At 34.4% G+C, this 12335-nt stretch overlaps 1 protein-coding gene across 7 annotated transcripts in view; it reads left to right on the forward strand.

Moving 5' to 3' along the window:
• Nucleotides 1–12335, forward strand: part of CEP170 (centrosomal protein 170) — a 106266-nt gene that overhangs the window by 44686 nt on the left and 49245 nt on the right. For all 7 annotated transcript variants that reach the window (XM_069800620.1, XM_069800624.1, XM_069800625.1 and 4 more), the window contains 2 exons: nucleotides 2871–3347; nucleotides 5922–6568. In XM_069800620.1, the coding sequence (XP_069656721.1) occupies nucleotides 2871–3347; nucleotides 5922–6568 (1124 nt within the window). The remainder of the gene's footprint in view (nucleotides 1–2870; nucleotides 3348–5921; nucleotides 6569–12335) is intronic.

The raw sequence follows: 12335 nt of genomic DNA on the forward strand, positions 1-12335 counted from the left end.
GACCTTTGTAGAATGAGAGCTGCTTCTTTACAGATACCCTGCTTCTTTTTCTGCCCCTTTCCTTTCACTCTTGCCAGTTCAGAAGTCTCTTCAGTCCCTGAAGAGGTAGCAGTTCACAACCCACCATCCCCTCATTTTCCCAAAACACGCTTTCAATTCCACACAATTGCCTTTTTTGCTGTACAGATACTATGCTTGTTCTATTTAAAAATTATAGAGCTGTGATGACCGCTAACTATCTTCAGTATTTGCTGGAGGGTTTTCTCGTAAAGCTTTCTGTATTCAGTCTGATACATAATTTTCTTCATCTTGACCGATGACTTTTTATAATAGGATTTCAAAGGTAAGGCTATTTTATAGATCACTCTTTGTAATATTTAGAAAGCTGTAAGGACTTACATTTAGAATTTGGGTGAAAAATTCTGAAGGGTGGTTCAGATCAGGATCTATATTTTTGTTTCCGCATTGTTTTCAATTCCTTATTCTAATCAATTCTGATATATTTAACTCTTCTAAAAATGCAAGTACTTCAGGCTGAAAAATAGGATTTTTTAAGTAATTAAAATTAACTTGTACTTCAGATATTTTTCATTATATATAATATCAATGTATTTGTCAGAATTTTTCTAGTTTAGCAAAATTTACAATTTAGTTGTAGTTCAGTTTCTCACTTCTTTTGATTAGATTCACTCTGTCATAATTTAGATTCAAGCCATGTTATAGCATGTTTTAATCAAAAATATTAGTATAAACAGTTGATTACAAATGTTAAATTTGGTGCAGGCAAGTTTTACAGGGAGAATTGTCCATCAGTGCTCACCAGCCAGTGTTACAGATCCCCTCATCCTAAGCCTACCATGCATCTGATGTAGTTTGGCTACAATCTTGTGATTTGCAAAAGATGGTGATGAACCAGTTACTTCATATTTACTGAAAAATATTGTTTATTGTGTGACCAGTAGATTGCTCTTGCCTGGCCCAAAACTAGAAATATTTCTCAAAACATACTGGTGTTAGCCAGTTATCTTTTGAAGGAGCATTGAACACAGTCTTGCTTAATTATTGGTTACAGGTTAATTGGTTACAATTGCATGAAATTGTATTTTTTTTAATGACCTTTGCATCAGTAAAATAGGTTTATTCTGTACTGTTTGTCTGCTGGCATAAGTGTTTTCAGGAAGGGGGCTAAAAAGGGCATTCTGTTTCCCAGGGAGGGGAGTAGTGAGTTGCTGTTGTAGTGCCTGGAAACTACCCCACAGAGATGAGGTAGCTCACAGTGCAGTGAAAAGCATTAGCTAGGGTATTCTTGGAATGCAACAGCACAATATGAAAAACTGTCTGAATTCTGAACATCTTTTGTGTTTGCAACAGCTACTTTTAGATAAAATAAGTTGAAAGAGTTGTCACCTGTGTCAGAGTTATTTTATCCTGTTGGTATCCAAGTATGGCAATAATAAAGAATGTGTACTATTTTTGTTATCACACCATAACATCATTTTTTTTAACTTTTCCAGCTATTATGCTGTCCCTTAATTAGTTCTATTTCTCTGTATCAAATTACCATCCTTTTTTATTTTTTAATTTTTCAACCTTTTCCTAAATCTTCACAAGAAGCACGTGTTTGTGAAGAACAGCATAATAGGCGCATTATGCCATCCTGCATCCTTTACCCCTTAAACTCCTGACTCCAGTATAAATGTTTCTGTTGCTACCTTATTGCATAATAGTTTCATACACAAATGTTAATTGTCTTAGCTGATATAGTGTGGCTATTTTTAGTGCCAGAAATCTGTTAATTGCATTCTTATTCCTTTACTTGGCAACCTAAAATAATTTCTTAAGCATCTTAACGTGGTTCATGATAAATCATGTAGGAGCTATTCAGAGTTCTTCTGCTGGAATGTTACTTGCCGTTGCTGCTAACTTCTCAAGCGTCTGTTGCTTATAGCACATCTCTACACCAGATATTTTGGCTAGCTTACTACTTCATGAAATGCAACCAGAAGGTTTGTTTTCTTAAAGGCACTTTGGTAGCTTTGCTGCAATCAAAAGGAACTTTAACCTTTGTTGAGGCTATACAGTGGGACTTTCAATTACTACCCCATGCTTTTTCCACTTCCTGCTTTCTTTACCCAGTTAGAGCATGGTTTGGTAACATTCTACACACTTACAGCTGTTGTTACTTTTTCTGTTCATCTACAAATTATGGAAACAAAATAAGAGCAGGTGACGGTAGGATTTAGCTTGATTCTTTAGGTTTCTACAAAAGATAAAACTAAAGTGTTTGAATTCCAAAACACTTTCCAATGCTTATCAGTGTTAAACTTTTCAAGCCAGAATTAGTGTTTACGTTCTGTTAATGTGTGAATTGTTTTTCCAAAGAATTTTACCAAACAAAACTATACTAGCTATCCACTGCAGGAAATGAAAGCCAGACCACTAGCACTTCTTTTGGGGGCACCTTGATTTGATGTTTTTCCGATAGATTGGAATTGCAATAATGATCATTTCAACTATTTCTCTAATGCGATTTACCGGGTTTTTCATGTGTGATAACTCATCTGACCTTTATATCATCTAAAAGTTTTTTGGAATGCAAATTTTCTTTGACAAATTCTAAGTCGGCTTTTTGCCATTTTACACTCCTTACAGCCAAAGGTCGTGCTGTCTTTTCAGTAATACTTTTAATATGTAATTCTGGAATTATAATTCTGGAATTATTTTTCTAGAACTACATTGCTTAATCTTCTCCAAAATCTTACTGTTTATTCCAGAAATTGCTCAAGTGGCCTTTACAGGAGTTTGGAAACTTCTTGAAGAACCTGAAGTTCCCAAGTATTGTGAAATCTATTTTTTATTTTTCTTAATAGGATGCAGCACAGATGCCAAGCAAGCTGAGGAGCAGTCTGCAGCTGCAAATGAAGAACTTTACCCTTTCTGTAGGGAGCCAAGTTATTTTGAAATCCCTACAAAAGAATTCCAGCAACCTTCACAGGTAGCAGAGAGCACTATTCATGAAATTCCAACAAAAGACACTCAAAGCTCCCATGCAGCAGGTGCAGGGCATGCTTCCTTTACCATTGAATTTGATGACAACACTCCAGGAAAAGTGACTATCAAAGATCACGTGACAAAATTCACATCAGAACAGCGTCACAAGTCAAAAAAGCCTTCTTCCTCCAGTGGTCAGGACCTGCCTGGGCTTCAGACAGTGATGATGGCCGCAGAGAGCAAAGTAGCAGATTGGCTAGCACAGAACAATCCTCCTAGAATGATATGGGAACCAACTGAGGAGGATTCCAAAAGTATTAAGAGTGACGTTCCAGTGTACTTGAAGAGACTGAAAGGTAACGTGAATAATTACAGCTATGCCTATTTCTGAAAGCAACAATTCCTGACCAGCATCCAGTGAGTGGATCCCTGAGCCCTTGCTGAGTTCAGTTGAAATCACAGATACTCCACATGCATGCAAGGATCTGTGCTGGGAAATTTTATTACAGTTATTAAGTCTTAAAAAGAGGATAGGAAAACAAATCTTAAGTAATCTTACAATAAGTATACTAATTGGAGATATTCTAGTACAGCTGAAAACATAACGTTTTTAAAACATTGATCTTGAAAGGGAAAAGGAAGAAATCCAAACCTTAGTTAAATTTCGTATATTTCACTTTTTCCCCTGCATTACTTTAAAAAGCCGAATTGCTTTTTAGAACCAAAGCTCTGAAGTTCAATTTATGCTTTTAGCAACTCTTCCAATAGCATATGTTCTGTGAATATTCATGTGCTCTAAGAAAATCATTTATGGCAAAGAATACATCATATAGTTATTCTGCTTAAATCGATCATGTACGACAGAGTCAAGTTTGAGTCAGGAATCTGAAATAGACTAAGAGCTTCAATTTTTATACTAAGCTTGCAGAATATTGCATTTTACAAGAATGCTGCTGTTGAATGGAGTTCCAGGTGATTATACATGTTCATTTACTGCAGATAGTGACACTTCAAATAAAATTAAATGAAATGTTAAGTGTGATAAGTGTACTTTCTTTTGGATGCCACTTAGCAGAATAAAGAAGAAAGTAGTTTTGATGTTCAGATGAAGATTCTAGTGGCATTCAAACTTTCAGAAAGAAAACTTCAAGTCTCTCATTTTCTGTTTTTAATTTCAGCAGGTTAACCCTGCAATTCCCATTTTTCTTGATTCTGCAACATTATCATGCCTAGCTGTTAAACCAGCTGGGACTGGGTACAACATGTTTTGTCTTACTGATCAAAAGTCTTCTTTTTAAGGCTGACTCTTCCAAATTAAGCCAAAAAATAAAATCTTGAAAACAGAATTATATCAATGTGCTAGCATTAAGATAATAGTGTAATATTTCTTCTAGAGCATATCACAGAGCATTCTTTGGTCTTCATGATACTGTGTTATATTCATGAACATTCCTTAATATATTAAGCTTGTCACTTTGATAAATAGGAAGGGCTTTGTTTACAAGGCCTTAACCTTTTCCTGGCTCCTCAAAGACTGATGAATTTTCATCTGAAAGAGGTGTAAGTTATGGGGTGCATATGGTTATAATAAATATCTGAATTTTGTAATCTTCTGTGATTTGTTTGTATTCTCGCTCATTAATTGTACTTTTTCAGATTATAAGGTAGAGAATATACCTAGCCGCTTTGAAAGTTTGATTAAAAAAAAAATTAAAACTTTCTTTTTTCCTCAGCTTTTTCTTCCTGTACTGAAGTCACACTGCTAAAGTCATGTGATATGACTTTTACTGTGATGTTGATATTTATTGTTACTGTTTGGAAGTATAGGAACCATCACATCATTTTCTTAGGCACTGTACAAATAAGTAGCAAACAGGAATGTGAGTTGGGATTCCAGCTGTGTATTCAGTGCTATTAGTCTGATAAATAAGGTTTCCCAATATGTGATTACTATTTTACTGAGTAGTAGCTGCATATCCTAACTATGTAAGTGAGAAAACCTTAAAAAGCTATCCTCTTGAGAATAAAAAAATAAATAAATTGTACAATCTGTGTATACACAAGTAAGACTTGATCAAAAAAGAGTTCAAAGAAGGTAAAACTGAGCTAAAACTTAAAAGTGTAGACACTTTCATTGTACATGAAGTTGCTTTGTGTTACATGTGACTTACTGTGTATGAGTGTCCAGGCTTCCATGCATTTTCAGGTATCACTACAAAGTATATTTGTAGGCGTATATATCATTTATTAAATACATAATCCTTATTCATAGATCTCAAAGTAGTTTGTGGAATGAATAAGTAATAACTACTTTACATGCATACATCGGATGCTGAGGGGAATGAATGATGGAAAAATTCATTTTACTTCTTGGAAAGAGTAATAAAGAATTCATTCCAATTTTTAGTAGACATTTCTCATGATAAACTCTTGTAAATGTGTGAGGAATCCAACAATATGAACTGTGGCTCTCAATGGGTATTTTCAGATACCGGAAGGACTACTTTAAGGTTTCTTTTTCCTCTTAACCCTGCCTTGAATCTTTCAGTAGTCATTTGTAATCAACTGGCTGTGTAACAACATTAGTATAATTCAGAAACATACTATAGTACAGCTGGTAAAATACTGGCTTTTGTAAGTCACTGATAAGTATTCACAGATGAGAATATTGGTGAAAAGGGTAATTCAAATTCTCTGCTGTTACTGACCAGCTTATGAAATGTTTCATTGTTTGACTCATAGCAAGTTGAATGCATTACCAGGGGCTGTACAAAATTTGCAGAGCCAGATATGAAAGCTGTTGGAGTCTAAACGGAAAACCAATTTGAAATTCTTTCTTTGTTTGCCAGTTTTCTTTTGTACATGTTGGGCTGGGGCTTTTTTTGTTTGTTTGTTTCATTGTGCTATATATTCTTTTGCTTTGCTTGTAGGGAATAAGCATGATGATGGTACACAAAGTGATTCAGAAAATGCTGGTGCACACCGGCATTACAGTAAGCGGGCAGCACTTGAAGAACATTTAAGGCATCATCATACAGAGCTGAAAAAGTCACACCAGAAAGTCCATTCCACAGAAAAGCAGCAAGAGCAAGCCGGTTTGAGTCAGACTGCCTTTATGATTGAGTTTTTTGATGAAGACCATCCTCGAAAGAGACGTTCTTACTCTTTTTCTCAGAATGTGGGAGCTTTGTGCCCAGAATCTCCATCTCCAACACCTCATGCACGAGCTGAAAGAGTGAAACCTACGTCAGGAGAGAAAGCAGTCCCTTCATCTGTACAAACTAGCTCATCACATCACAGAGCAGTACATGGTGTTCATGCAAAACTTTTAAAACAAAAATCAGAAGAACCCTCTGCTGCATTACCTGTCTTACAAGCTGCCTTGTTAAGGAGTTCGGGAAGCCTTGGCCATAGGCCTAGTCAGAACCAGGAGATGGACAAAAAGTTGAAAGGCCAACATGTTTCTGCTGCTACTGAAAAGGACAATGAGGACGACCAGAGTGACAAAGGTACTTACACTATTGAGTTGGAAAATCCCAATTCTGAAGAAATGGAAGCCCGTAAAATGATTGACAAGGTGAGAAACTAAAATATATACTGATGTTAGTGGTTTGTGATGTGGGGGCAACAGTCTACCACTTCAGTTCTACTTATTAAAGCTGCTACATTAGTACAAGTTCGTAAGCCAGTCTATAATGATGAAATATGGAATGTCATAAAAGCAGCAGCAGGCATTTGACTAAAAATTCTTCCTGTTTGATACTGCTGTTCTTCTAGTTTGGTAGTTTTAATGTGTTTTCAAAGGATTTAAGTACTGTAAGAATACTAGGCAACAGAATTCAATTAACTGGTATTTTAATGAGAGTTGTTAGATTTGAATTTTTACGTCCCTGTGGAAATACTTACCTGTTCTTAAAATCCTGTGGTCTCTGTAGTTTTCAGTATATAAATTGGTTCTATCCAAATTATCACATAGAAATAGATTTTAAATGTTTTCTATACTTACAAAAAAAGTATATTCAATAACAGTAACTTACGCTTCAGCATCCATTATAAAGAGTAAGTATAAGAATGCTTTCATTTTCCAAGTGTTTATATGATAGCAATGTCATTTGCCTAGTTTGAATATAGGTGTATGCTTTATTAGGCTTAGGAATCTTATGATGACCAAGTAACTTTTGCTTCTTGGTAACAATGTAAATAACAATACAAATCGTATTTGCAGTTAAGTAACTGCAGAGAATGCTTTCTTTGGATTCAACAGGAAGATATGGGTAGGAGAAGCTACGTTTAATCATTTGGCTTAACTGACTCTTGAAGAGGATTTTTTTTCTGTTATTGTTGTGTTTTCCTAAACAATCCGTTGTGGTAGAATGCTGTCATCCAATTCTAGGCAATTTTTTGGCCAGTTTAACAGGTAATTGATCACTTGTTATAGAATTATATAAGGATTGATTTTGTGTGTCTAAAACTTTCAGAGCTGAACAAATACATTAATACATTTAGAATGAATTTTGGCTAAACATTGAAAAATACTTTTTGAAAGACAAGCTAGCTTCACTGGTTTGATTTTGTAGAATAATGCTGACATAGTGGGGAAATGGGAAATTATATTACAGATGGTTTAATTTGATAAAAGGTGTTTATGGAGCATTTGGGGGGGGAGATTAAAATAGAATCGCTGTCAGTAAAATCATAAAGATAATGGTTTCACCTCTTATGGATTCTGAAAAAGAGACTTTTGACTTCTTTGAGAAAGTATTCAAAAACTTCTGAGAACTAAAAGCATTCCAAATGAAGCAAGTAAATATTAAAGAATGTCATGGCTTTGACTTGGTGTCTACAAATACCTACATTTAATTCTTAAGTTATAAATCTTCAATGAAATTGCATCAGAAAATGTGTGAGTCCTGTTTTTGCTAAGTATAGTTGTGCAACAGTGTTTACTTGGAAACTAGAAAAAATAATAACATTTGGAAATACACAATTTACGTACTTTATACTGTCTAATGTTTAGTAGGATTTCAAATTATTTGTGGTCTTTAATATCCATTTGGGATATCCACAGTCAGTTTTTTGTTTGAAACAGATCTCTCCTGTTACAGGAGAGATTCAGGAGCAGGAGGTGAATGCAAGCAGTAGGGATGGTAGTAAAGTATTGGTTAATATTTTTTGTGTTGTATAAAAAGTTTTTGGATATCATAAATACCTCTTACTGCTAACCTAAAAAGTGTCACCACTAGAAATTAAAGATTTACTAGGAAGTAAAGCAGAGATGTTTTTTCTTTGAGGTCTTTCATATCTTTTCACTTAGTATCTGTACTGAAGCATTATGAAGTGTATATTTTACATCCAGTTCAAAGAGTCTTGCTGCACAGTTCTTCTTTGATTTGGTAATATGAAAGAAGTATGATATTATTTTTATGAAGTGCAGAAAAACATCCAGTGAAGAAAATCAAAACCAAATGGAAGCCAAAATTTCTTCCTCCAACTGAGCTCAGCTTTGCTTCCTTCCTATTTTAAATTGCTAATGCTGTGGATTCTGTTACTCTGCTAAAGGTGGATAAGTGAGGAATAAGACAAGGACTTTTGTTAGTCTGTTGACTGCTGTGCTGCTTTATTGAGGATTTAAGAGAATTATTGGTATACATTTTATCAATAATTCCAGTATCATCTCTCTTTCTTTGTTGGCAAGTCAGTCCTTTTTTTTACGCAGTTACAATGCCTGCTCAATTGAGTCTCATGTAAGAGTGTCTGTTGGGTCAGAAGATGAACTGAAATTCAAGAGTTGGGTTTGCTAGGATTGGGGTAAAAATGCACTACAAATAGCAAGGATAACTTTCTAACACATTTGCACAAACAATGCAGTCTTGTCAGTAATAGTTTACATTAGAATGGTGCTAAGATCCATGTCTGGCTCACCTGAAGAATTTCCTATGGCATAAAATACTTCTGGGTTTGGGTATTTTTTCCCTTTTACTGGAGGAAAGGGTGAGAATGGGCAAAATATCCAAAGATTACTTTCAGTGTTACTCATTCACTTGGGAAGCCTTAGCCTTAGCCTTAGCCTTACTCCTGTAGGCAGAGTCTATTCTTTTCTTGGTAAAGGAGTATAAGTCCAAATCACAAATGCAAGAATGGCGTAAACTTGTCAAAAATCAAGGTGTGATTAATAATGCTTCTTTGAGTTAAGAATCCAAGAGAAGCATGCAGGAAATCAAAAGTTAAAATTCTCAGAAAAATAGAAAAAAAGAATCTATATAATTTAAAAAGGGGGGGGAGACCTTAATGCTGAGCTGTATTGTTTCCTTCAAAAGTACCATTTTTGCTTAATGTAGCCTTTTACTAAAGATTCTAGGAAATAGACTCAAGGAAAATAAATACTTAAGTGAAATGATTTTAAAAATCCAAAAAGGATGCTGTCCTGCTTATTCAACATCTTCATTTCATTTAGATTTCTAAGGATTCATTTCTTCCTCTGCTACTCTTTCAGTCTCAAAGAAAAGAGTATTGTCTCTACAGCAGAAAAGGAGTAGAATAACAAACAACATATTTTTTTTTCTTGACCATTTTAAAGCCTGGCTTTTGAAAAGATAATGTGAGAAAGATACAAAAATAATCAGAAGGAAAGAGGAAGACATTGTCTAAGTAATGGAGAAAAGCTTTTTAGTGAGGTACTTTTCCCTAAGAGAAAGGTGTAATAATTTATCTGCAGTGATGAATGACTGTTTTGGGGTGAATGTCTGTCACTTACCTAAAATGAAAGATTACAAAAACATTGAGGCTTGTGTCTTACACAACTTTCAACACCTATATAATTTGCTGAGGCAATGAAATTAAAATCGGACAAGATACCAAGATCTGACAGGCAAGATCACTGGAATAAAATCAATTTATATAAATGCCCACAGACACTGAACTGAGTAGGAAAAGAGAAATTTGTTAAATTGTTTGCAGATTTTCAAGATTTAAAAAAAAAAAATGGTGAAAAAATGAACTACGTCATAAAAATAGTAAGCAGCTTGCAGTTGTAAATAGAAAAAAAACCAAAAACCAAACATGCAAGACCCATACATGCCTGGAATCCTCCAAAGATCATTCCTGTTTCACTTGTATGTCAGTTAGTCATTTGGATTGATTGTATTTTCACATCTTCTATGCTTAGATCAGCTATGATAGGAACTGATGTAATTACTTAGTATTTCAGGAATACTAATAATTGTTTCTTTTGTGTTGTTATTTGAATTTTATTCATAAATCTTAAAGATACTGTCATAGGAATTAAATGTCATAGCCTTGTGGCCAGTTTTGAACAGGTTATTTATGTTTAGAATTGGTGTGTCATGTTTCTTAGAACAAAACAAACATCTTGGAGAATAACTAAAAAAATAAATTTTAAAAAGTAATTAAAAAAATAAAAAACAACATCAAATTTTGTAGAGGTTAGGAGAAATCTCAGGCTGTGTTATTAGGCAGAGACAGAGAAGCAGTCAACCTAAGAAAATTTCATAGTTGTTTCTATTTTAAAATATAATACATGTACACATATATGTCCAGGACAAATATCAAAACATGAAACTATTATAGAAGGAGTGAAGGGTATGGTGGGGGGGGAGGTGTGGTGTGTGTTTGTTTTCGCTTAAGCGAATTTCATTTCGTGATACTTCTGAATGGAAAGATTTGTCAGAGTTCCCATTGTAGAGATAGTGGTTATAATTTGGAAGAAGTTGCAATCTTCAGCTGTTACTTACCCACTGTAACTGCCTTCTCTCCTTAGTCAATCAACTGGTGAGAATGCTATCTCCGCAATATTCCTGTGCTTACATAGGATCCAGCTGTGCTTTTCACAAGTAACGCAAACCCATGCATACATTCTCCATCTTGTAGTATTGAAATTTTCTCTGAAACACATATTCTAGGACTTCTCACTCATTTTTATTTTTCAGTAACTTGACACTATTACAATTTCTTTCAAATTCTGTTGGTTTTTTGATATATAGAGATTGTGTGAATACTGTCATTATTACTGGTATGGAAATGTGTTGTAGAATTCTCTCTTCTGTTACTAGTTTACTTGCATTTTTATTCTATCATGGGTTTCCATATGGTCCTCTGTCACCTTTAATTCACAAAATATAAATTCTGAGCAAGATGGGGACTGTTCCTCACAAACTCATGGTCTTTTTACTTGTTCTCCACAGTATAAATGTATGGTTGTGTCTTAATGTTCTTTATAAATAGAGAACACTTGAAAAATAGCAATAAACCTACCTTCCTAAAAGTCCTTTCATTAGCCGATGATATTCTGCATCCAGGTGTTCAAATGTCACTTGAATTCACAGAGAAGTATGAATTGGTTAGTAGGCAAACAGGTTTAGAAATTAAATACATCAATAACGTGGAAAAAAGTTATGATTGAATAATAGATGCTGGCTCTCTTTTTATACTTGTAGAGCTCTTTTTAAAATTACCATTGAGAGCAATTTCTTCAATAGGTAAAGAAGAAAAGCTGCTCTTACATACTACAAAGACCACCTTGAACATACCAGACATACAATATTCTCTACTCAAACAGCTTCAGAAAGCCACAACTCTTTCTAGCAGAATAGTACCCTTATTGTTGCAGCTAAAAGCTAAGTACAAAATAAAACAAATTCAGGATCTTGATTTGATTTAGAACATGCTTTCAGTGTTATTTCTAACACACAAAATACATGAGTAGATGGGGCACAGTTGTAAGACTTGTTTTTCTTTTACATCCGGCTGTTCTGATCTTTAGGTAGGTTCAATGCTTTCTTCTGTTAACACTTAGCAATTGCTCTCTATTTTGCACTAAGTTGTAAATTTTCTATCTGTTTTACATTTTTTAAATAAATAAAATTTGTTCTAGTAGAAGGAAATTGTTCTCAGCAGTCATATCAGGTTAAAAAAAAAAATCTTCCTCAGCCATGGAAAAGGTAAGTCTGTCAGTGGATGAAAGAATTCAAAATGATGTTTCGGCAGTTCATCTTCCTTTTTGTTGATATACAAAGACTGCAAATTACCAGGCTAATGAGTTTCCTTTTTTCAATAAAGCAAAATCCTACCAGTAATAAATTTTAATAAACGAACGTGCAAATAATTCTGGATGGTTTTGGAATATTAAATACTTTGAGGCTATTGCAAGAAATAAAAAGCAGTTCAGTGAGTTTTTTGCAAGCTCTTCTGGGGTTTTCTTGGGGGGTCCTTTTTTCTTCATTTTGTGTAGGGGTTTTTTGTTTGTTTTCTTCTTCAGCCAGTTTCATTTCAGGGTATTTCTGAATGGAAGTACTTTGTAGAACTTACAATAGCGGAGTTAAACTCTT

Source organism: Haliaeetus albicilla, chromosome 13 (assembly GCF_947461875.1).
Source record: "Haliaeetus albicilla chromosome 13, bHalAlb1.1, whole genome shotgun sequence".
NCBI lineage: Eukaryota > Metazoa > Chordata > Aves > Accipitriformes > Accipitridae > Haliaeetus > Haliaeetus albicilla.